Here is a 25,192-nt window from a genome sequence, read left to right as displayed (position 1 = left end):
TCTATGTAGAGCTTCTGTGGATGATGTCAGCTCAATTCCAGGAAAATTGTTTTTAATTACTGCTAGCTCTGAAGTAGCCAGAAAAGCACAACATCTGGCACTTAGCTGTTTCACAGACCTCATTACTATTAGTCTGAATTAATAACTTCTTAGATTTTCTAAGTGGGACCTAGGAGGATATATCTACTCAACTAAACAGAAATGGAAGGTTATGAAATTATCTACTGATTTGGGGAGTATCTTTTGTGGCTTCTTGGGACTATACTCTCAGCCATTAGGATAGCAACACAGAGCACAGAGTAGATGCTCAACAAATCATCACAGACTAATGAGTGGTGTTCACTGAGGTAGATTTGTTCCTCTGGAAGCACTCTCCACAGCCCTGGTATGGGACGAATCCTACTCTAGATTCGATTCCCAGTTCTTCTATTTTTCTACCACTGTAATCCTCAGTGTCTTAATCTAAAAAACAGTCCCTGGGGCACCTGGGTGGCTCAGTCAGTTGAGTGTCTGACCCTTGATCTTGGCTCAGGTCATGATCTTGTAGTTCATGGGATCGAGCCCCACATTGGGCTCTTTATTGACAGTATGGAGCCTGCTTGGGATTCTCTCTCTGCCCCTCCTATGCATGTGCATGCACACTCTCTCTTTCAAAAGAAATAAACATTTAATTTAAAATATAAAAATAAAAAACAAAAATCCCTTTCATCTCATGGGATTATTGAGAGGACAAAATGGAAACACAAAAGTGAACATGTTTTGCAAACTACTGGATGCTTCATATGGCTTACAGATACAGTGAGGCAGTAGCTCAGTCTTGGGATGGCATGAAAACATGTCCCTGATCCACATACAAACTTCAGGGAGTCCAGAGTCCCCTAGAATATAGTACTTTACCAGCCTAAGAAGCCTTGAGGAGGTGATGCCTCAGGGAAAACCCCTCCTGAGGGCCCCAAACATCCAGGGTTCCCTTGGGCTAGCAGCTGAAGGGCTCTTGAGCAGCAGACGGGTTCTATTACAAAATTTAGGGCTTCTCTAGAGGTCAAAGGTGGGCCCAAAGATGCCCCTAACATGGATAAGCCATTTTGTTCTAACTTAGGAGAAAGTATGGTGATCAACGTAGCTTATTTCCAGTGTCCCCCCCACCCCCTTAATGTCCCCATTTCCTCTTCACACTCTCATGGTCTCTATCACTTAACCTGTCTCAGCATTTACACACACACACACACACACACACACACCCCTAACTAAAACAGACACATTTCTTAACCTCTTATACCAGTCAGGACAAGCTAAGTTTGTCTATAGGACCAAACAACCCCTGAATCTCAGTGGAATAACACACTACCATACCATTTATTTCTCACTCACAGAGTCTGGCCAGTGAAAAATAGTAGGAAGGTTCTGCTTATCTTAATTTTTCTCAGATCCAGCTGACATAAGTGCCATTTCAATCAATACTTCCCTTACAACAAAGTCAGGGCAAAGAGAACATGGCAGACACACGTTGTGTTGTAAAGCTTCTACCCAGAATTGATGCATGTCACTTCCACTTCTATTGCATTGGCCAAAGCAAGTCATAGCCTAACTTTAAAGGCATCAGGGAAGTATAGTCCTACCATATCCCTGAGAGGAGAATAGAGATATTTTTTAGATAGTGCAATCATGACTATGCCTTTTGTGGTAGGCAGAATAATGACCCTTCCAAGTTGGGTTCTATGGCCTAATCCCTGGATCATGTTATGTTATGAAGCAAAGGGGAATGGAGTTGCGGATAAAATTGAGGTCGCTAATCAGCTGACATTAAAATAGGAGGATTATCCTTGATTATCCAAGTAGACCCAATGTAATCACAAGGGAGATTATGGAAGAGGGAGGCAGAAAAGAACAGAATGGGAGATGTGACATCGAAATCAGGATCAGAGGGGTGCCTGGGTGGCGCAGTCGGTTAAGCGTCCGACTTCAGCCAGGTCACGATCTCGCGGTCCGTGGGTTTGAGCCCCGCGTCGGGCTCTGGGCTGATGGCTCAGAGCCTGGAGCCTGTTTCGGATTCTGTGTCTCCCTCTCTCTCTGCCCCTCCCCCGTTCGTGCTCTGTCTCTCTCTGTCCAAAAAAAAAAAAAAAAAAAGAAATCAGGATCAGAGACATGCAACATAGCTGGCTTTGAAAATAGAGGAAGGGGACCATGAGCCAAGGAATGTAGGCAGCCCCTGGAAGGTGGAGAAAGCAAGGAATCAGAGTCTGCTCTAAAGTGTCCAGAAGGAATACAACCCTGCTGGTGCACTGATTTTAGTCCAGTGAGACTTGTTTCAGACTAATGAACTACAGAACTGTAAGGTAACAAATTTGTGTTGTTTTAAGGTAAGTTTTTCTTAGTTTGTTACAGTGATAATAAACAAATATATCTCTCCTTTAGAAAATCACATTCTTTTTCTAACTATAAAAGAAAGGCATGATCAAACAGAGAATACATAAAAGTAGACAAAATATAAAAAATTATCCCCAATACAAGTTTCTGTTGTGGACTCTTTTCAATACTATTTTCTACATATCCATACATATGTATATTTTTATGTGTGTGTTACACAATTAGATCACACAGCATAGTTTTGCAGTCTGCCTTTTTATTTAGCAATAGATCTTGAGCATTCTCTTATGACTAAAGTGTTTTAACTATGCTGTCCAATAATACATGTGGCTATGAGAAACTGAAATGTGGCTAGTCTGAATTGAGATGTACTATACTTGAAAAATACAAACAATATTTCAAAAGACTTAGTATGAGAAAAGAATGTAAAAATCTCATGAATAATTTTTATATTGACTACGTGTTAAAATAATACTAATACTAATATACTGGGTTAAATATATCATTAAAGAAAAACGGATGTCATTTTAGAGAGGAGAAAGCAGACTTAGAAAGATTAAGAAATTTCCCAGCCAGGAGGTCATGAGCTGGGACTCAAATACAGGTTAGGATCCAGAACAGAACCCACATATGCCATCTTTTCTATTCACCCCTATAATTCAGGTTCTATTCATGTGTCACCTTGGATTATTGTGATTGACTATGTGCTTCTCTACCCATCCAGTGTTCCTAAACCACCAATAAACACTCCATCCAGGCTAAGCTCTGTTCCCTGAGTGTGTCTGTCTTTGCCATAGTCTTCTGACCAATTTTGTCTCTTAGATTTCTCCACTTATCTAGGCTTCTCCATTAGACTGAGTTTCAGCTCCATTTCCATTTCTTCCATGACTTCCCTGAAGCCTTCCCTGAGTATTCAATACACAGCAATCCCTGTAAATTCTGAAATTTACTGTTTTCTCTCTGGGCCAGTTGTGGGAGTGCGGATGGAAAGAAAATAGGAACAGGTTACAGCCTGGGAAAACCCTTGTAAAGATTTTTAGTGGGGTAGATGGTTGACAAGAGGTCTGAAAAGAGTGTTACTGAGGTACAAACCCACTTTGGCCCTCAATTAGCATCTTTTCTATATGGCTGAAAGGTCTCTCTATAGAGTGTCTGTTGAGAACAAAGACTCCCTGACAAGAATGTACCTCCTTGAAGATTTGTCCTACTATATAGCAGAGCCTGGTATATAGTAAATGCTCAATCAATATATGTTTAATCTATATCATGTATATTTTGTATCCTAGTGTATCTTCCAGAGTGCTTGCTGAGTTGACTTAAAGAACACTGTAAATCAAGGTTATTTTAATAAAAACCAAGCTTGACACCCCTAAGGCACAAGCACATTACCCCTACACATCACTTTCCATAAACTTCCAGTTGTCTTCCTTTAAGATATTTGTCTCTTGGGGTGCCTGGGTGGCTCAATCAATTATGTAGCCGACTTCAGCTCAGGACATGATCTCCCAGTTCCTGAATTCAAACCCTCCATCAGGCTCTCTACTCTCAGCACAGAGCCCACTTCGGATCCTCTGCCCCCTCTTTGCTCCTCCCCCATTGGGTCTCTCTCTCTCTGAAAAATAAATAAACATTAAAAAGATACATGTCTTTTACTAAAAACTCCACACAAATATTCCTTGTATCAGCTCTGTCAGGAGGGTAATTGTTTCATTGGGTCATGTCTCTGTGGAAGTGCCCTCCACTTGGGATTAATGTAAATCTGTTTATGTCTGTCTCATCAGCAGGGCTCTGAGGTCCTAGAACTTGGCTATCTTATTCACCCTTTACCCAAACCAAAGGATTATTCACCTGAGTGTAGTTGTAATGTAAATGGCAGTTTGTGCACACGGTTCGCGCACTCCATGGGCCCAGAATGATTTGTTCTGTATTTGTAAGGTACATTTTAAAATATTCACATATTAACTATCTTTGTATTCTCTAATAAATTCATACCAACTATGTATATGAGTAAGAATAAAATCTCCAATTTACTAAGAAAACCAACTCAGAATGTCAGGTCTTTAGTCTAACGTCCCACAGGGAAGAAACGAACCACACCCTTGAACTTCAGCCGTGAGCGGGTAGAGGAGCGCTGGAGGTCTTTTGAACTCTTCCGGCTACCGTCGCTGGGTCCACTCCGCTGCTTCTGCGCCTGCGCTCAGCTGGACCGCCGTCCATTTCTGTATCAGTTAGGAAGGACGTTGGGTTTAAGGTTGGTGTTGAGGTGAGTGTTGTTGTCGTCTGAGCTCTCATAACTGCCGCATCCCGTTGCCTGCTCTCGCTCTGCCCTGGAGTTGAGTTGCGCTTGCATCTCTGCGGTCAGGAGCTTCTAACTTCTCGCTGGCTCGACCCCTGCACGCCCCCGCCGCGGCCTCTGGAGGGTCGCGCGGGCTGACCGCCAGCGCCCCCGGGGGCCGACTGGGCTGCAGGGGTCTGGAGGAGGCAGCTGGGCTTCTAAGGCGGCCGGCCCGGACCTGGTCTCTGCTGTGTTTTTCCTCCAGTTAGTGTGACCTTGGTTAGGTCACTTCATTTAGCCCCAGCGTTTTCACCTGTGCAAAGGGAGGGGCGGTTTCTTCCTCAGGCGGTCTTGAGGCTAAGGGGCTACGTAGGGGAAACAGCCAGCTGCGTCGGCGCGAGGTCGGTGCTTGCTGCGTGGTAACGTTGGTGATTCCACTCTCGGGAAGCTGGAAAAGGGTTGCCGTGCCTGGTGGAACGGGGAGGGGGGTGGAAGGTGGGCGTCCGGCAGCCTCCCAGCGCCCCGTCCGCCTTGGCGGAAGGTCTGTGGGGCCGCGCCGCGGTCACTGGGTGGGTCCTGGAGGTCACGGCTGGGCTCCTGCCCGAGTTTAAATCTTTCACCGCGTGACCTTGGAAAAGTCTCCTTCGTGTGCCCCAGTTTTCTCGTCAAAGAAGTGGGAATTATGAGCTGATAGGTCGCACGAGAGTAAACGCTCTAAATGCGTTTGCACTTGTCAGTCTAGAGCCACTGCTTATCTTTCCTGGGGTCGAGATAATTTTGTTTGTAGTTTATACTCCCTGCTTTCTGTTGTTGGGCCGCAATGATCTGGTTTGTTTAGGGTCGTCGTTCAGCGTGCGACCATGAAGCAGACTAAGCTTTTAAACCCCTTAGGCTTTGTGGGAGGGATCATGCCTGTGCCCCTCTGGGTATTAAAGTGCGTTATTGTAAGGATCCCTTAGATATCTTTTTATGTTCTCAGAGTTGTTTTTATTATTATTTTATCTTTGAAGGAGAATAACTACCATGACTTCCGGTGCTTTGGCGAAACCTCAGATGCGAGGCCTTCTGGCCAAGCGCCTGCGATTTCATATTGTCGGAGCGTTCGCTGTTTCCCTGGGGGTTGCAGCTTTCTATAAGGTTTGTATGTTTGATATCTACTTTGTGCCTATGGTCCAGAAAATGTGTTTTAAATTTGAAAATGTATTTTATTTTCATAAGTAGTTCTGAGGCTTTTAAAGAAACTCCCTCTTTAATGTGCTCCCTTCCCCTTTCCTCCCCTTACCTCAGTGCGGCAGGAAAATACCTCATATTCTCTAGATAGCTTGTTCTTCAACTTTAAAGGAAGCAGTATTAGTTTTTAAGGGCTGCCAGACAAAGTACAACAAATTGGGTGGCTTAAACAAATTTATTTAGTGTTCTGGGGGTTGGAGATCCAAGATCAGTGTGACCGCAAGGTGGATTTCTTTTGAAGCCTCTCTCCTTGGCTTGTAGGTGGGTTTCTCCCTTTGTCTTCACATGGTTCTCTGTGCTACTGTGTTTTTGTTTGAATTTCCTCTTGCAAGGATGCTAGTCATATTGGATTGGGACTCACCAACCTCATTTTAATTTACCTCTTTAAAGACCCATCTCTAAATCTGGTTACATTCTGAGGTATTAGAGGTTTAAGATTCCAACGCATGAGTTTTGGAAGACACAGTTCAGTCCATAACACAAGGATATAATTTTATTAAAGCAGAGGGATGTCAGGAAGGCAGTAGTTCTGTTTGGTAAGTAACCTTAATGGATTTGTTGCCATAGAACTGCATTTTAACGCTCCGTCTCCGGTGAATTTTAACATTATGCCCTTTGGGTTTTTCTAAATAATTTTTTTGTATTGTGGTAGAATACACAAAATGTGGCCATTTTTATGTGTACAATTCAGTGGTATTAAATACATTTATAATGTTGTATGACCATTGCTACCATTCACCTCCATAACTGTTTGATCTTGTAAAACTGAAACTATACCCATTTGACAGTAAACCCATCCCTTCCCCACTCCCAGCCCACGGAACAGTTCTGCTTTCTGTGTCTTAATTTGACTGCTCTAGGTACCTCATGTAAATGGAATCCTGTGTTATTTTGTCTTTTTGTAACTGGCTTATTTCACTTAGCATAATATCCTCAAGTTTCATCCTTGTCATAGCATGTGTCAGAATTTCCTTTCTTTTTAAGGCCGAATAACATTCTATGGTATGTTGGTACCACAGTTTGCTTATTCATTCACCTTTGATGGACACTTGGGTTGCTTCCATGTTTTAGCTACTGTGAATAATGCGTCTATGAACATGGGTTACAGGTATCTCTTCGAGACCCTCTTTTAATTTTTTTCAGTATATATCCAGAAGTGGAATTGATAGATCATTTGGTAATTCTGTGTGTAATTTTTTAAGCAACAACCATGCTGTTTTCTGTGGCACCATCTTACATTTTACATCCTGCTAGCTTTGCTGCTATCTAACGAGTTTTTTTTCTGTGTGGAATTTTTAGGGTTTTCTACATAAATCATCTGTAGACAGATGATTATGCTTCTTCCTTTGTCATTTGGATGCCTTTTATTTCTCTTTCTTGCCTAATTGTTCTGCCTGGAACTTAGAGTACTGTGTTGAATAGAAGTACAACAGTGGACATCTTATGGGTTATGTGGAGGTAATTTCATTCTGTTCCTAGATGGGGTGTTCTTTTTTTCATCATGAAAGGGTATTGACTTTGTCAAATGTGTTGTCTGCATTGAGATTATTGTAGTTTTTTTCTCTTTTATTCTTTTTTTTTTTTTTTTTTTTTAATTTTTTTTTCAACGTTTATTTATTTTTGGGACAGAGAGAGACAGAGCATGAATGGGGGAGGGTCAGAGAGAGAGGGAGACACAGAATCGGAAACAGGCTCCAGGCTCTGAGCCATCAGCCCAGAGCCTGATGCGGGGCTCGAACTCACGGACGGCGAGATTGTGACCTGGCTGAAGTCGGACGCTTAACCGACTGCGCCACCCAGGCGCCCCGTCTCTTTTATTCTTTTAATGTGTATTACATTGATTTTGTATGTTGAACCATCCATGCATTCCAGGAATACACCTCACTTGGTAATGGCGTACAGTCTTTTTAATATGCTGCTGAATTCAATTTGCTAGTATTGTGTCAAGGATTTTTGCATCAGTGTTCGTGGAGGACATTGGCCCGTAGTTTTCTGTGTTTTGTCTGGCTTTGGTATCAGTATAATGCTGGTCTCATAAAGTGAGTTAGTGTTCCTCTACTTCAGTTGCTTGGAAAGATTTCAGAAGGACTGGTATTCTTTAGGTTTTTTTTTTTTTGTAGAATTGACCAGTGAAGTCATCAGGTCCAGGCTTTTCTTTGTTGGGAGATTTTTGATTATTGATTCAATATCCTTAATAGTTATAGTTCTATTCAGATTTTTTTCTTTCTTTGTAATTTAGTCTTGGTAGGTTTTGTGTTTATAGGAATTTATCCGTTTCATATAGGTTATCCAGTCTGTTGGTATACAGTCATTCATACTATTCTCTTATTATCCTTTTTATTTCTGTAGAATCTGTAGTATTCATTTCTGATGTTAGTAATTTGAATCTTCCCTCTTTTTTTCTTTGCCCATCTTGCTAAAGGATTGTCAATTTTATTTATGGTTTTGAAGAACCAGTTTTTTGGCCTCGTTGATTTTTCTTTTTTGTTTTCCTAGTCTCTGTTTTGTTGATCTCTGCTCTAATCTTTATTATTTCCTTCCTTCTAGCTTTTGGTTTATTTTGTTCTTTTTCCTAGTTCCGTAAGTTACAATGTTAGGTTGTTGGTTTGAGATCTCTCTTGTTTTTTAATATGTGTGTTTATAGCTAAAAATTTTCCCCCCTTAGCTCTGCTTTCATTGTATCCCATAAGTTTTGGTGTGTTGTGCTTTCATTTTCATTTGTCTCTAAATATTTTCTAATTTCATTCCTGATTTCTTCTTTGATCCATTGGTTGTTTAAATGTTTGTTGCTTAAACTTTATAGTTTTGTGAATTTTCCAGTTTTCCTTCTGTTACTGATTTTAATTTCATCCCATTGTGATCAGAGAACATACTTTGTATATCTATCTTTTTAAATCTGTTGACACTTAATTTGTGGCCTGTTTAGTCCATCCTGGAAAATATCCCATGTGAAATTGAGAAGAATGTGTTGTCTGTTGTTGGGTGGAGTATTCTTTGTATAGGTGTTAGATCGGGTTGGTTTCATGAGTTAAGTCCTCTGTTTCCTTACTTAGGTCTGGTTTTATCTATTATTGAGATTGGGCTATTAAAGTCTTAACTGTTATTGGAGAAATATTTTTCTCTTCATTTCTGTCAGTTTTTGCTTTATATGTTTTGCTAGTGTTACTGGGTGAGTAAATGTTTCTAATTGTTATAAGTTCTTGCCTTATTGAAACTTTTATGAATAAATAAAGTCCTTTGTCTCTTGTAATTTTTTTGATTTGAAGTCTACCTTGTCTGATATTAGTATAGCCACTCTCTTTGGTTACTGTTGACATAGGGCATCTTTTTTCACCCTTTCCCTTTCAATCTATTTGTGTCTTTGGATCTGAAATGAGTCTGTTGTAGATAGCATATATAGTTGGGTCATTTTTTTTTTTTATGTTTATTCATTTTTGAGAGACAGCAGGAGCAGGGGAGGGGCAGAGAGAGAGGGAGACACAGAATATGAAGCAGGCTTTAGGCTCTGACTTGTCAGCACAGAGCCCAACGTGGGGTTTGAACCCATGGTTTGTGAGATCATGGCCTGAGCTGAAGGTGGATGCTTAACTGACTGAGCCACCCATGCACTCCTAGTTGGGTCATTTTTAATCCATTCTGCAATTTCTCTGAGAATTGTATATGTAGAAGGCTTTGAATGTCCTAGTCTTTAATGTCTGGCTCTGAAAAAGAGAAAAATGAAGGGGCGGGGGGAAAGGTGCTCTATCCCTTCAGGTTCCCTGGAAATTGCTCGGGTGAAAAAGAGTCTTGCGGGGGTGGGGGGGGGGGCAACAACAGTGGCCACCTGCCTGATGTATGCCTTCAAGAGATCCAAAGTTTCAGGAAAGTTACACTAGACACATTGTGCTAGTGCAGTTGTATAGGTTGGGAGAGATTCCTGGTGTTTCCTATGCCACCTTTTCCCCAACATACTCTATATGTTTTCTATTTCTCTAAGTCTCCACATTACATTTACAACTTTTTTCTATAAAAATGTTTATGGTATTACATGTGTTTATAACCATGTGTCATAGTGGCCCATGAGAGAATTAAAGCTTTGCAACGCTTTGTACTTAATAATTTTAGTGTTTAGTTCTAGTATTTTTTAGTATATTGTGAGCCTCATTAGAGCAGGGTGCTTTTTTTGTTTACAGTGGCACCCCATTGTCAGTTGGCTGACCCACAAATAGATGCTTAAAAGTATCTGTTGAATAAGATGTAGTATCTAAAATTCAGTACAGTGGTAGATGGTATAGAGTTCCAGGTGCTTCGGAGTATACTAAGTGTATATACCTCTAAATATGTGTCTTTAAAGAAGTTAGAGTCAAGTTGGGGGAGGTGAAAAAATTAGGTATTCTTGCAAGACAGTAACAATGAAAGAACATTTCATTTCCCAGAGCTGTTCTAGAGCAGCTTATATACAGTTTGGAAGAATAAAGGTGGGAGAGAAAGGACCCTGTCCTCCATGTACTCGGGATCTGTACTCTGATAGTTGATTGATGTCTTTGTTTCAGTGGGAGAGGAGGATATTGTGGGTCACACTGTAGATCATAGCTCTTTGAAAGAGAAGGTAGAATTTGTGCCTTGAAAGGGTGAATTTGAAGTGCTAAGGGGAGGGAGAACAGCTTGAGAAAAAGCACTAAGAGGTCTTTGCTTTGGGCCCCTTTGGAGAGACAAGCACAAAAAAGTAAATAAACTCTTTGCTCCATGAGATCTTTTCTACCTGGCATATAGTGGGCATGAAATAAATGTGGGAAAAGGATGGATGGATGAGTAAATGAAGTGGGGGTAAGGAGAGAAATTTGGGGGACTCATTTCTTCACTCTCAGTGTCCTAATTGTTACTATCAAACTTGAGGCCTTTGTAACTTGTGTGGATTCTTGCCGCTTTGAACCTTGGCTTCTAGAATAGATCTGTTTGGGGTGCATGGGTGGCTCAGTTGATTAAGTGTCTGATGCTTGGTTTCGGCTCAGGTCATGATCTCACAGTTTGAGCCCCATGTCGGGCTCCACACTGTTAATGCTTGGAATTCTCTCCCTCTCTCTCTCACCCTCAACTGCTTGCATTGCTTGCTGTCTCTCAAAATAAGTAAATAAACTTAAAGAAAAAAAAAAAACCCAGAATAGATCTGTTGTGTCATTGGGTTCCTGAATGCCCAGTATGCAGTGGCTTTCAAATTTTTGCTCTGTAGTAAATATATTAACTACTGGCTGCAATCTTCTAAATTGGTTTCATTGCTTACTAATGGATCAAGGATGATTTGCTGAAACTTAGTTTTGATTTTAAGATACTTTCTGATTAGTCCTTTCTGCCTTTTCATCCTCTTTCCAGCAGTCCTACTACACCCTGTTCTCCAGCCCTTTGTAAGTAGTTGCTGTTACCCAATTCTGCTTTCTCCCATGAGTTTGTATATAACAGTAATGTCTTCATCTCACCGCGTGGCAAATTCGAGTTTATCCTCAAGATTCTCAAATGTTCCTTTATGGAATTGCAGCCTATTCCTCCAGATGCATTGGTTGTGCTTTGCTAGGTTCTCAGTCACTTGGTACCAGACTGTTTTTTACAGTATTGGGCACATTGTATTTTTTTTAATTTTTTTTTTTAATGTTTATTTATTTTTGACAGAGAGAGAGAGAGAGAGAGAGACGTAGCATGAGCAGGGGAGGGGCAGAGAGAGAGGGATACACAGAATCTGAGGCAATCTCCAGGCTCCGAGCTGTCAGCACAGAGCCTGACGTGGGGCTTGAACTCACAGACCGCCAGATCATGACCTGAGCCGAAGTCAGACGCTCAACCGACTGAGCCACCCAGGTGCCCCTGGGCACATTGTATTTTAAATAGTACGTGCTTTAGGTTGTGTCTCTTCTACTAAATTAAGAGCTGGGACCATGGCAGACCCATGGTCCATCTATTCTGAATGAAAAGTTTTAAAGTTTGCTTGGTAGATTAGTCAATGTTTGTGTACAGTTAGTGTTTGATTGGATGGAAAGTTCCCAAAGCACTGAGGAATCCAAATTCTTATTAAAGAATTAAGGCAGGTGTAAACTTGATTCTCTTGGTGGATGCTCGCTTCCTTCATTACCCCTGTCCAGTTAGTGTAGATTGCTTTGTTGATTTGGCCTTCATTCTTAGTTTGACTTATACTCACAATTTTAATCAGCTTTTATGCTTTTTACATGAAGTTGCCCACCAGTAAATCATTTTTGGTTAAGTTAATCTGCTAAGCCAAAATTCATGAATATGGGTTAGATTTTGAGACAAGACTTATCCTGAAGGGATTTTCCCCTGTAGGTAGAGCAATTGCTGTTATATAAATTAGGCTTGTTCTAAATTTTCAGGTATTAGCTTGTTTTGTGTAAGGCCTCAGATATAGATTTTATGGCTTTCAAGTAACTCATGGTGTAGTGGATCTAAATTAATAGTTTTTTTTTGACTACCAGATTTTTGACCTAAAAAGAGTCTAGTTCAAGTATAACAAAACAAAACAATTTAGGTAGAGCTGTAACACCCATTTGCTGTTATTTTTTGGGTTCACTGAGCCTTTTACTTTATTTTTGTCTGCCTTAGTGTACAATGGTTTTATTTTTATTTATACATTAAAAAAATTTTTTTTTTTAATGTTTATTTTTGAGAGAGAAAGACAGAGTGCGAGCAGGGGAGGGGTAGAGAGAGAGGGAGACACAGAATCTGAAGGAGGCTCCAGGCTCTGAGGTGTCAGCACAGAGCCTGATGCGGGACTTGAACTCACCAGCCATGCCATCACGACCTGAGCCAAAGTTGGACGCTCAACCACCTGAGCCACCCATGCGCCCCTAGCATACCATGTTTTTAAAAGGAAAAATATTTTTCTTGTTCTAACAAGAAATGCTCAGTTATCTTCTGGGTAATGGGCTGGCATTCAGAGGGTTGCATTGGGGCTCCTGCCTCTTGGTCTCCCTGGAAGAAAGTAGTTGGGAATTTATATAGGAGGTGAGGCAGTCAAACTTGTCAAGTAAAGGGCTCTTACCATATTCATACCAAGTGTCATGATTCTGTGTGTGTCTGCAATACCTTAATGGATGTAGTTTGGCACTTGACGAATTTTTACTGTTTTTTTTTAATGCAGGATGGGATTTGATTTTGTATTATATAACCCATGCATTGAAATCCACTAGGTAGTGTTTTGTGGAAAATAAAACCTTTGCCAAATGAAAGACCCGGGTTTGAATCCTGGCTGGCCCATCTACCAACTAGTGCTTCTTCCTAGACTTTAATCAGGTTACTTAAATTCTGAGTTCCAATACCTCATCTGAAAAACAGTTCAATATCTATTCTAAGGGCTTAAATGATGTTGAAGTGTAAATTACCTGGAACTGTTCTTACCAGATAGAAAGCTTCTTGTGCCTTTTAGAGGCAGGTGGGTACTGAATTGATCTGACTCCTTTGAAATTAATGTAATTTAAATTGAACCAGAATATTTTAGCATGTGTCAGCTGTGGGGATATTTGGGTTTTGCTGGAGGGAAGGCAGCTGTCTTCTCCCTAAAACCTTTTAGCTTTCTGGGTATCTTCATTTGGCTCTTACCAGTGTACACACTCACACCCAACAAAAGGAGTAATCTGTCCCCAAGCAAGGAAGGCCCCTCTTGCTGAGTAGTTTCCATGAGGTTCTTCCTTTCCATCTGTGTCAGTGCTTCTAACCTTTGTCTTAGGAAATACAGAGTTCAAGTTAAAGGTGAACGAACACAAACATTATGATTTGTGTTGTCTTTGGATATTGTTTCTAATGATTTAAAAAATAAGCCCTAATGGGATATGTTACTTTTTAGTTTGCTGTGGCCGAACCAAGAAAGAAGGCGTATGCAGATTTCTACAGAAATTATGATTCCATGAAAGATTTTGAGGAGATGAAGAAGGCTGGTATCTTTCAGAGTGCAAAGTGATTTTGGAATGTAAAGGTAATATAGCTGTTTGAAGTTACTGTTTAAAATTTTTTAAAAATTGTGGTAAAATACAGATTGTTAAGTACCTTCACATTATTGTACAACCAATCTCCAGAACTCTTCATCTTGCACAATTACCCATTGAACTACTCTCCATTCCCCCCATTCCCTGGCAACCACCACTCTACTTACTGTCTCTGAATTTGACTACTCTAGGTACTTTATTTAAGTGGAAACATACAGTATTTGTCTTTTTGTGATTGGCTTATTTTACTTAATATAATGTGCTCAAAATTCATCCGTTTTGGTATGTGTCGGAATTTCTTTCCTCTTTAAGGCTAAATAACATCCCATGGTATGTATATATCACATTTTGCTTTTTCATTCACCTTTGGTGGACATTTGGATTGCTTCCACCTTCTGATGATTGTAAATAATGTTGCTGTGATGTATGTAAATATCCCTTTAAATTCCCTCTTTTTGATACTTTGGAGTAGGTACCCAGAAGTAGAATTGTTGGATCATATAGTAGTTCTATCTTTATTGTAAGGAACCACTATACCGTTTAATATAGCAGCTGCACCATTTTATACTCAGTCGACAGTGCAGGAGGGTTTCAGTTTCACTACATACCTTGCCAGTACTTGTTTTCTGTTCCCCCCGCCACCCCCCCAAGTAGCCATCCTAATGGATGTGAGGTGGTACTGGATTTTGATTTTCATGTTTATTTCCCTAATGGTTAATGATGTTGAGCATCTTTTCTCATGCTTGTTGACCATTTGTATGTCCTCTTGGTAGAAATGGCTAATCAGGTTCTTCCCCCATTTTAATCAGATTGGGGTTTATTGTTGTTGAGTTGTAGTTCTTCAAACTCTTGTCAGATACATGATTTGAAAGTATTTTCTCCCATTCTAAAGATTGCTTTTCACTTTGTTGATTGTGTTCTTTGCACAGACATTTAAAATTTTGATGGGGTCTAATTTATGTAATTTTTATTTTTGTTGCCTGTGCTTTTGGTGTCCTATCCAAGAAATCTGCCAAATCCAATGTCATGAAGCTTCTGTTATGTTTTCTTTTTTTCTTTTTAAAAATTTTTTTATTTATTTTTTTTACTGTTTATTCATTTTTGAGAGACAGAGTGCAAGTAGGGTGGGGCAGAGAGAGAGGGAGACACAGAATCCAAAGCAGGCTCCAGGCTCTGAGCTGTCAGGACAGAGCCCAGTGCAGGGCTTGAACCCATGAACTGCAAGATCATGACCTGAACCAAAGTCGGACACTTAACCGACTGAGCCATGCAGGTGCCCCTGTCATGTTTTCTTATAAGTTCCAGTGTCTTGAAGCTTCTCTAATGTTTTCTTACAGGTTTTATAGTTTTAGCTTTTACCTTTAGGTCTTTGATTCATTTGAGTTAATTTTGAGATAAGAGATTCAAAAAGGGTCCAACTTCTTTATTTTTTGTGACTATCCAGTTTCCCAATAGTGTTTGTTGAGAAGACGGTCCTTTCCCAAGTGGATGGTCTTGGTACCTTTGTTGGTAATTTTTGGACTGTGTATGTGAGGGTTTATTTTAGGCTCTGTTCTGTTGCATTGGTTTATATTTACGTTAGTACCACACTGTTTTAATTACTGTAGTTTTATAGTAAGTTTTGAAATTAGAGATTGTTTTGGTTATTCAGGGTCCCTTTATAGTCTCTCTGAATTTTAGGGTGGATTTTTCTACTTCTGCAAAAATGCTGTTGAGGTAGGGATTGCATTACATATGTAGCTCACTTTGGACATCTTAGCAATTATAAGTATTCCACTTCATGAACATGAGATGCCTTTCCATTTATTTGTATCTGTAATTTTTTTTCAGCAGTGTTTTGTAGTTTCAGTGTATAGGTCTTTTGCACTTTTGGTTAAGTATTCCTGTGTATTTTATTTTTTTAGATGCTTTTGTAATTGGAATTGTTTTCTTAATGTTTTTATGATTATTCATTGTTAGTAGATGGAAACACAACTGACTATTGTGTGTTGATTTTGTATCCTGCAACTTTGCTCAGTTAGTTTATTCTAAGTATCTTTTTCTTTTTCTTTTTTTTTTTTCCCTGTGGAATCTTTAGGGTTTTCTACATATAAGACCAGGTCATCTGCAAACAGATAGTTTTACTTTTTCCTTATCAATTTGGATGTCTTCTTTCTTTTCTCTTGCTTACTTGGTTTGGCTAGCCCTTCCAGTTCTTTACTGAATAGAAGTGGTAAGAATAGGCATCCTTATCTTTTTCTTGATCTTAGAGAAAAAGCTTTCAGGCTTTGACCAGTTAAGTATGATATTAGCTGTGGCCTTTCCATATATGGCTTTTATTATGTTGTGGTAGTTTGTATTTGTTCCTGATTTATTATTTGTTTCCCTGTACTGTTAATTTTCATTTGCATGACTTGTTTTGTAAGTGGAAGTATGTACCTCTTAAAACCTTTCACTTGTTTTACCCATCTCCCTATTACCCTCCCCCTTACATATGCTTCTGTGTGTTTGTTTCCTGACTTGCTTCCCTTAGCATAATATCCTGTAGATTCATTCATATTGTTGCACTTGGCAAGATCTCATTCTGTTTTATGGCTGAGTAAGAAGTGTGTGTGTGTGTGTGTGTGTGTGTGTGTGTGTGTGTGTGTGTGTACACCCAGTAGTGGAATTACTGGATCATATGGTAATTCAGTTTTTAACTTTTTGAAAAATCTCTGTACTATTTTCCACAGTGGTTGCACCAATTTACATTCCCACCAACAGTGTACCAGAGTTTTCTTTTCTCCACATCCTTGCTAACACTTGTTATCCCCTGGTTTTTTGATACTAGCATTCTGACTGGTGTGAAGTGATATCTCATTGTGGTTTTGTTTTGCATTTCCCTAATGATTAGTGATACTGAACATCTTTTCACTTATCTGTTGGCCTTGTGTGTCTTTGGAAAAAATGTTCAGGTCTTCTGTCTATTTTTAATTGGATTATTTGGGGGTTTTTTGGTGTTGAATTGTACACGTTTTTTATATGCTTTGGATATTAACCCCTTATCAGATACTTAGTGTACAGATATCTTCTTCCATTCAGTAGGTTGCCTTTTCATTTTGTTGATTCTTCCTTTTGCTGTGCAAAAGCTTTGTATTTTGGTATAGTCCAAATAGTTTATTTTTGGGTTTGTTTCCCTTCTCTGAGGAGACATGTCCATAAATATGTTGCTAAGGTGACATCCAAGAGATTACTTTCTATGCTTTCTTCTAGGAATTTTATGGTTTCAGGTCTCACATTTAGGTCTTTAATCCATTTTGAATTTATTTTTGTGTATGGTATAAGAAAGTGGTCCAGTTTTCCCAGCACCATTTATTGAAGAGATTGTGTTTTCCCCCATATGTTCTTGCCTCCTTTGTCATGTAGATTAATTGACCATATAAGTGTGGATTTATTTCTGGGCTCTACTCTGTTCCATTGATTTGTGTGTCAGTTTTTGTGCCAGTACTATACTGTTTTGATTACTGTTGCTGTGTAAGATATTTTGAAATTTGGAATTGGTAACTCTAGCTTTGTTCTTTCTCAAGATTGCTTTGGTTATTCAGGGTCTTTGTGGTTCCACATACATTTTATGATTATTTCCTCTAGTTCTGTGAAAAATGCTCTTGGCATTTTGATAGAGATTACATTGAATCTCTAGACTGCTTTGGGCAGTATGGACATTTTAACAATGTTTATTAAGTCTTGAATCCATTAGTATGGTATATCTTTCCATTCAATTTCTTTCATCAGTGTCTTAGTTTTTAGAGTGTAGGTCTTTCACCTCCTTGGTTAGATTTATTACTAGGTATTTTGTTGAGTGTATTTATCATGAAAAGGTATCAGATTTTTCAGTTGAGTTTTCTCCATTCAGATGATGTGTGGTTTTTGTTTACTTCTGTGGTATATTACATTGATTGTAGTGTGTTGAATCATCAAGAATAAATTCCACTTCCTCATGTTTAAAATCCTTCTAATGAGTTGTTGAATTCTCTTTGCTAGTATTTTGTTAAGGGTTTTGCATCTATATTCATCAGGGATATCCTGTAGTTTTCTTGTATTATATATTTGTCTGGGTTTGGTGTTGGGGTAATGCTGGCCTTCTAGAATGTTTTATATTTAATGAAATTATCAATCATGTTTTCACAAGAGGAAACATAGGAAATGGTTAGGAAAACATAGTAGGGGGCAGTTCGTCCCCACCCAGAAATGTTTAAGATGTGAAAACAACCTCCTCCTCCTCTTCTTCTTTTGGGAAGGAGCTTGAGGAGGATTGGTGTAAATTCTTTAAGGGTTTGATAGAATTCACCTGTGAAGCCATCTGATTCTGGATTTTTCTTTATTAGAAGGTCCTTACTAGTTATAGGTCTGTTTAATATTATCTGTTTCTTCCTGATTTATAGTTTAGGAATTAATCTGTTTCATGTAAGTTGTCTAATTTGTCAACGGAGTTGTTTATAGCATTGTTTTACAATCCTTTTTATTTCTGTGAAATCAGTTGTAATGTTCCCTTTCATTTCTGTTTTTAGTTATCTGGGTCTTCTCCCTTTTTTTTTTTTTTTCTTAGCCTAAAGGTTTGCCAGTATTGTTGATGTTTGCAAATAACTGGCTTTTGATTTTGTTGATTTATCTATATTATTGTAATTTTTACTATTTCCTTTCTAGCCTTGAGTTTAGTTTTTCTAGGTTTTTAAGGTGTTAAACTTAGGTCGTTGATTTGAAATCTTTCAAGATTTTCCTTGTGATCTCTTTGACCCATTGGTTGTTAAAAAGAACACGTTTAGGGGTGCGTGGGTGACTCAGTCGGTTGAGCGTCCGACTTCAGCTTACGTCTGGCTTCGGCTCAGGTCATGATCTCACAGTTTGTGAGTTCGAGCCCCGCGTTGGGCTCTGTGCTGACAGCTCAGAGCCTGGAGCCTGCTTCCGATTCTGTGTCTCCCTCTCTCCCTGCCCCTAACCCACTTGCCCTCTGTCTCTCTCAAAAATAAACAAACATTAAAAAAAAAATTAAAAAAAGAACATGTTTAATTTCAGCATATTTGTCGGTTTTTTTTATTTTCCTTCTTGGATTCATTTCTAGTTTCAGTCCATTGTGATCAGAAAAGACAGTTTGTATAATTTCAGCCTTTTAAATCTATTAAGTCTTGTTTTGTGGTTTAACATATGGTCTATCCTGGACAGTGTCTGCACTTGAGAAAATTGTGTTTTGTGGTGGTGTTAGGTAGCATGTTCTGTTCTGTACCTGTCAGGTCCACCTGGTGTGTAGTGTTGTTCAAGTCCTCTTGTCTTAATCTTGTGTCTAGTTCTTTAGCCATTACAGTAGTTCCCATTTATCCATGGTTTTACTTTCGGCCATTTCAGTTACCTGTGGTTAACTGTAGTCCTTTAAGATGATCCTGCTCCTGAAATATTGTCAGAAGGTCAGTAGTAGCTTAATGCTACGCCACAGTTCCTATGTCATTCGTCTCCCTTTACCTCATCTGGTAGGTGTTTTATCATCTTACATCACAAGAAGGATGAGTATGGTACAGTAAGATATTTTGAGAGAGACCACAGTTAAATAATTTTTTTTATAGTCTACTGTTAACAATTAGGAAAGTCCTATTTTAGTCTCTTACTTTGCTTAATTTATAATTTAAACTGTCATAGGGATGTATATCTAGGAAAAAGCATAGTATGTACAGGTTTCAGTACTATCCATGTTTTCAGGCATCCACTGCAGGTTTTAGAATGTAGCCAGTGGAGGTCTTGGAATGTGTCCCCAGTGGGTAAGGGGCGGGGACTACTGTACTGAAAGTGGGATATTACATTACTATGGAGCTGTTTCTCCCATCAACCTGTTAGTGTTTTTGCTTTATATATTTGAAAGGTCTGGTGTTTGGTGCATATGTAATTGTTCTGTCTTCTTGGTAAATTGACCCTTTTTTATATAATGTTTTTGTCCCTTGTAACTTTTGACTTAAAGTTTTGTGTGATGATAGTACAGCCACTCTTGTTCTCTTGATTATTATTTTGTATGGAATATCTTTTTCTATCCTTTCACTTTAGAACTGTGTGGTGTCCTTAGATTTAAAGTGAATCTCCTGTAGACAGCATATGATTGGATCCTGTTTTTTATTTATTCTGCCATTCTGTATCATTTGGGAAGTTTAAACCATTTATATTTAGGATGATTACCGATAGGGAAAGACTTTTGCCATTTTATTGTTTCTGTAGAACAGCTTTTTTGTCCTTCTTTTCCTCTCAATGCGTTTGCCATTTAGTTTTTTTTGTTTTTTTGTTTTTTTTTTCTTTGTAGTGACATGTTTTGATTCCCTGTTCGTTTTCCTTTTGTGTAAATTCTGTAGATATTTTCTTTGTGGTTACCTTTGGTATTTTCTAGGACATGCTAAAATTACAATAATCTGGGGCACCTGAGTGGCTCAGTCAGCTAAGATTCTGGTTATTGATTTTGGCTCAGGTCATCATCTCACAGTTCATGGGTTTGAGCCTTGTGTTGGGTTCTGTGCGGGCAGTGTGGAGCCTGCTTGGGATTTTCTCTCTTCTTCCCTCTCTGCCACTCCCTTGCTCATGCATGCTTTTGGTCTTTCTCTCAAAATAAATAAATTTTTTTTTTTTAATGTTTATTTTTGAGAGCGAGAGACCGAGACAGAGTGCAAGTGGGAGGGGGAAGAGCGACAGAAGCAGGCTCCATCCAGGCTCTAAGCTGTCAGCACAGAGCCTGATGCGGGGCTCGAACCCACACCCATGAGATCATGACCCAAGTCAAAGTCGGACGCTTAACCGAATGAGCCACTCAGGCACCCCAGTAAATATATTTGAAAAAAAAAAATGACAACAATCTACTTCAGACTGATATTTTCAATCGCAAATAAAAATTTTACTCTTTAACAACTCTCCTCCCCCACTTCATTAGTCACAAATTATATATAGCATACTCGTTAACATAGATTTATAGTTTTTTAATGCTTTTTGTTTTTTAAATCCTACAAACTTAAGAGTTCTGAAACAATTACAGTGATGCTGGTTTATATTTGTCTATATATTTACCTTTACCAGAGAACTTTATATTTTCACATGGCTTCAAGTTACTCTTTAGTATATTTTTGTTTCAACTTGGAGAACTCCCATTGCAAGTCTAGTGAGGAACTCCTGATACTTTAGCTTTTTTGTTTATCGAGGAGTGTCTTAATTTCATCCTCATTTTTGAAGGACAGTTTTGCTAGATACTGTTTTTTGGTTGACTTGTGAGCACTTTAAATATATCATCTGACAACCTTCTGACCTGCAAGGTTTCTGCTGAAAAATCCACTGATAATCTTACAGAGGTGATGTAGGTGATGAATCGATTTTCTCTTGATGCTTTTAAGATCCATTGTCTTTGGATTTGAGAGCATGATTATAGTGTCTTGATGTGGGCTTCTTTGAGTTTATCCTACTTCCAAGTAACTTCTTGTGTTTGTATATTCATTTCTTGCCTCAAATTTGGGAAGTTTTTGGCCATTATTTCTATAAATAAGCCTTTTGCTCTTTGCTTTTCTGGGAGTTCCATAATGCATATATTGATGTTTGTGATGATGTCCCACAGGTCCCGTAAGCTTTGTTGTTCATTTTCTTTCCTTTGTGCTCCTCCCAGACTCAATAATTCAAATGAACTTTCTTCAAGTTTGCTGATTCTTTTGTCTGAGTCTGCTGTTAAACCCCTTAGAGATTTTTTTCAGTTCAGTTACTGTGTTTTTGTGGACCATAATTTTGATTTTTTTAAACAATTTTTCTGTTGATACTTTGTTTGTATATCATTTTCCTGATTTCATTTAGTTGTCCAAGTTCTCCTTTAGCTCATTGAGCAGTATTTAAGACTGTTGTTTTAAAGTCTTTTTAGTTAGAGGCTTGTATTTCTTTAGTGTCAGTTTTTGAAAATTTGTCTTTTGAATAGACCACATTTCCCTTTCTTTGTATGTCTTTTGTTGAAATTAGGGCATTTGAATAATAGCCACTCCCTCCCCATCTTTGTGGATTACCTCCATGCAGGGGAAGATCTTCACTAAACAACCCGGCATAAAGGCTCAGGGTTGTCTCACTTTTTCTGGAGATACATCTTTCTTGAGTGTGTGTGTGTGTGCGCGTGTACGCATGCATTTTTGTTCCAGTTCTTGTATATACTCAGTTGCTTTTTAAGTGTTAATTTCTCTAAGAGTCTCATCCTGTTACCTGTATAGAGCGTTAGGTGTTCTGTTTTATTCCTCTGCCCATAGTCTCTTGCCCATAGGTGCCTGTGAGCCTGAAGGTCCTCTGTAGCTCTTGTGTCCTGGGACCCACCACAACTTTCAGCAGCTTGCAGTCTGATATCTCAAGTATGCCACACACTTCCGGTGTTCTGAGATAGGCAAGTTAGAGAAAAGTCCCTTGGGAAGCTCTCAAACAAGTCAGAATGTTGTAAGCGATTTTTATTCTTTACCATCTGTCCTGAGGGAAGAGCCAGGAATTGTCAGTTTCCTCCTGAGCACTTTGTGCTGCACCAAGGATGGGGTGGGGCAAGAGCAAGGAAAAGAAGTCCATGATATTTCCTGCCGTTTTGTGTGTTTTTCTTGTTTTATTAGTGTTGGTTGCTGTAGCTAATTTTTAAGTTTATTTTTTGAGAGAGAGAGTGGGGGAAGGGCAGAGAGAGAGGAGAGAGAGAATTCAGTGTAGAGCCCTTCACAGGGCTTGATTTCACAAACTGTGAGATCATGACCTGAGCTGAAATCAAGAGTCTGACGCTTACTCAGCTGAGCGACCCAGGCACCCCTGTAGTTATTTATCTTAAAGGAACTATCTGAAATCAGTTGGATGTGTGTATGAAGTATCTACCATATAACTTACGATAGAAAAAATAAGAAGAACTTTATTTCTAAAGGTTGGAAAATTGATAAGGAATTATGATTTTTCTCCTACTATGGACTATATTGTGTCCATTAGAAATGCTATTCACAAAGTAACATGAGATTACTATATAATAGAAAATATTTTATATAAAGGGTATGCTTTTTTTTTTTTTTTTTTTTTAAGTTTGAGACACAGTGTGAGTGGGAGAGGGGCAGAGAGAGATGGGGAGAAAGAGAATCACAAGCAGGCTCCACAGTGTCAGCACACAGCCTGATGCAGGGCTGAAACTCACCAACTGTGAGATCATGACCTGAGCTGAAACCAAGAGTTGGATGCTTAACTGTGCCATCCAGGTGCTCCAAGGGTGTTTTATGTTTAGTAAAAATTATACAGGGAAGAAAAAAGACTGAAGGTAAAAATAAAAAGATCAAGAAAATATTAATGGTTCTGTATTGCATCTTAAGTGCTGGTTTTCTTATAACTTTGACGTTTTCACAGTTACCACAGTGCATATGCATTTCATAATCAGACGTTAACAGGCTAATTTTTAAATACTTGTTAGTTTTACCTTTTTTTTTTTTTTTTTTTAATGAGAAGCTGATTGTGTTTAAAAACCAGTAAGAAAAAAAGATTTGGAGACAAAGATAGAAATACTCTTTAGAACAGACTGGCTGCTGCTTTTCAGAACAGTATGTGGATGTGAGAAGGGAATGGAGGAGAGTGGACTTGAGAGGGAGGAAAAAGGCAGAATTTGGTAAATGGAAAGAAGTCAGAGTAAGGTGTCATATACCCAAAACTGGTTAGGATGGTCAGGGACCTTGGCAGAGAGTGAACCTGGAGCCCAGACTGCCTGAAATGGTTTTCTCCTGGGCAAAAGGTGAGTAAGCCAAGTGTAGGCTCCAGTAGCAGGAGTAGACCTTATGTGACCTTAAGGGTGGTGAGGTGTTAGCAGAGAATGCTTGTCATTAACTAAGCCACTTTTTTTCCACAGAATTTCTTTGGGTTGAGTTCCATGGAAGTTTGTCACTGACCTGTGTTCCAGAAGTATGAAACATGAATATTGGGTCATGGAATAGTTTGTCTTGATAAATAAACTAACAGATACTGTGGACAGTAAGTCTTTGCTCATTTATTCTTATTGATACTTCACTGTGCTTGCATCAGAATTAAGAGATTTTAACTGTGTGTATTTATGAAGCTTAGGAAGATAACTTGATTTCAAGATTTCTTAATGGTTTCATTGTTTTAGGATATTTTTTATTGCTTTGAGGTTAATTTCACTGAAATACTGCTAGGTGCCTTTCTTGGTCCTGCGTCATGAATTAAGGAGGTCTATAGGAGTCTACAAAGCTACTGTTCTCTATGCTCTTAGAAGGGACAGAGAACGGTTTTTGTATGATATGTCCTTGGGCTTCATTGTCACTGTTTGGTAGCCCTGCTGGATTAATTGCCAGATGTAATAGATAATTAAAATATAAAGGTTCTTTTACTCACTGTTAAAGAGCTATCAGTATGTATATGTAAGTTGGAATATAGATCTAGTCCAAAAAAGTTGTATTAGGGTAATTAATATCTGTTAATAAGAGTGTGGGAACTTTTTTTTTTGTGGTGGTGGGGGGGTGACTTAGGACCTTTCTCCCCTATATTAATTATTAATGCTTTTTTTGTGATCCAAGTAATACAGAGAATTTTAAAAATCAAGTTTATTTTAGCCTAAGCTAGTTTTACCACTGGCACTTTATTAGGATAACAAAAACTGTTTCTTAACCATTTTAACTCCCACAGAATTCTTGGGTCCTAATGTGAGCCATATTAAACCTAGGAATTGGTGAAAACCTGCATTTGGAAAACACCTGGTGACAGTACACATTTGTGTGTGGTCAGTAATTCAAGGATTCCTTTTATTTTCAACAATTTATATAACAGTTCTTAGAAGTAGTATGCCAAAATGACCATAAAAGATACAATAATTAATACATATTTACATTCTTAAAAATAGTTACTCTTGAGGTTGACAAAGCTGTCACTATCCCAAATGAGTGTGACACAACAAACTAGTGGAAGAATCAGTTTTTCGAATTCAGGCTGAATTGTTCATTAATAGTCTCACTTTCCAGAAACAACTACATAGTGACTTCTCATGCCCAATGACATGTGAGATTTAATTAAAAATTAGTGGGCATTTGAAATTGAATTTTTAGCATTTCACAGTTGTATGTAACAGTTTGTAGACCCAATTTGGATATAGTCAGTAAAAATGTTTTAATCAGAGTGAGATTTTTACTGTTAAAGATGATATCTGGTAACCCAGAGTCTTGATAAAAATCCATCCTTAAATGCAGAAATAATATCAGTCACTGGGAATATTTTTGTATTGGATCAATTCAGAATAAACTATTTGGACTGGTTCATTGGTAAGGTTAAGTAACACTGGGGTTCTTGACTCCCCTCCAGTATCCCAGGGCAGTATGAATATCCTGTTAAAACCCTTCCA

General features: G+C 38.7%; 1 protein-coding gene across 1 annotated transcript in view; it reads left to right on the top strand.

Annotated features, from left to right (window-relative positions):
* LOC125156553 (cytochrome c oxidase subunit 6C) overlaps positions 1-23,815 on the top strand; it is a 64,552-nt gene extending 40,737 nt beyond the window's left edge. The window contains exons 2-5 of the mRNA XM_047842703.1: positions 4,447-4,630; positions 5,653-5,779; positions 13,698-13,826; positions 23,690-23,815. Coding sequence (XP_047698659.1) covers positions 4,447-4,630; positions 5,653-5,779; positions 13,698-13,811 — 425 coding nt within the window. The 3' untranslated portion in view covers positions 13,812-13,826; positions 23,690-23,815. The remainder of the gene's footprint in view (positions 1-4,446; positions 4,631-5,652; positions 5,780-13,697; positions 13,827-23,689) is intronic.
* Positions 23,816-25,192: the final 1,377 nt, after the last annotated feature.

The sequence above is a fragment of the Prionailurus viverrinus genome, chromosome F2 (assembly GCF_022837055.1).
Source record: "Prionailurus viverrinus isolate Anna chromosome F2, UM_Priviv_1.0, whole genome shotgun sequence".
Lineage (NCBI taxonomy): Eukaryota > Metazoa > Chordata > Mammalia > Carnivora > Felidae > Prionailurus > Prionailurus viverrinus.
Note: the sequence above shows the minus strand (reverse complement) of the source record. Positions and strands in the feature narration are given on the sequence as shown.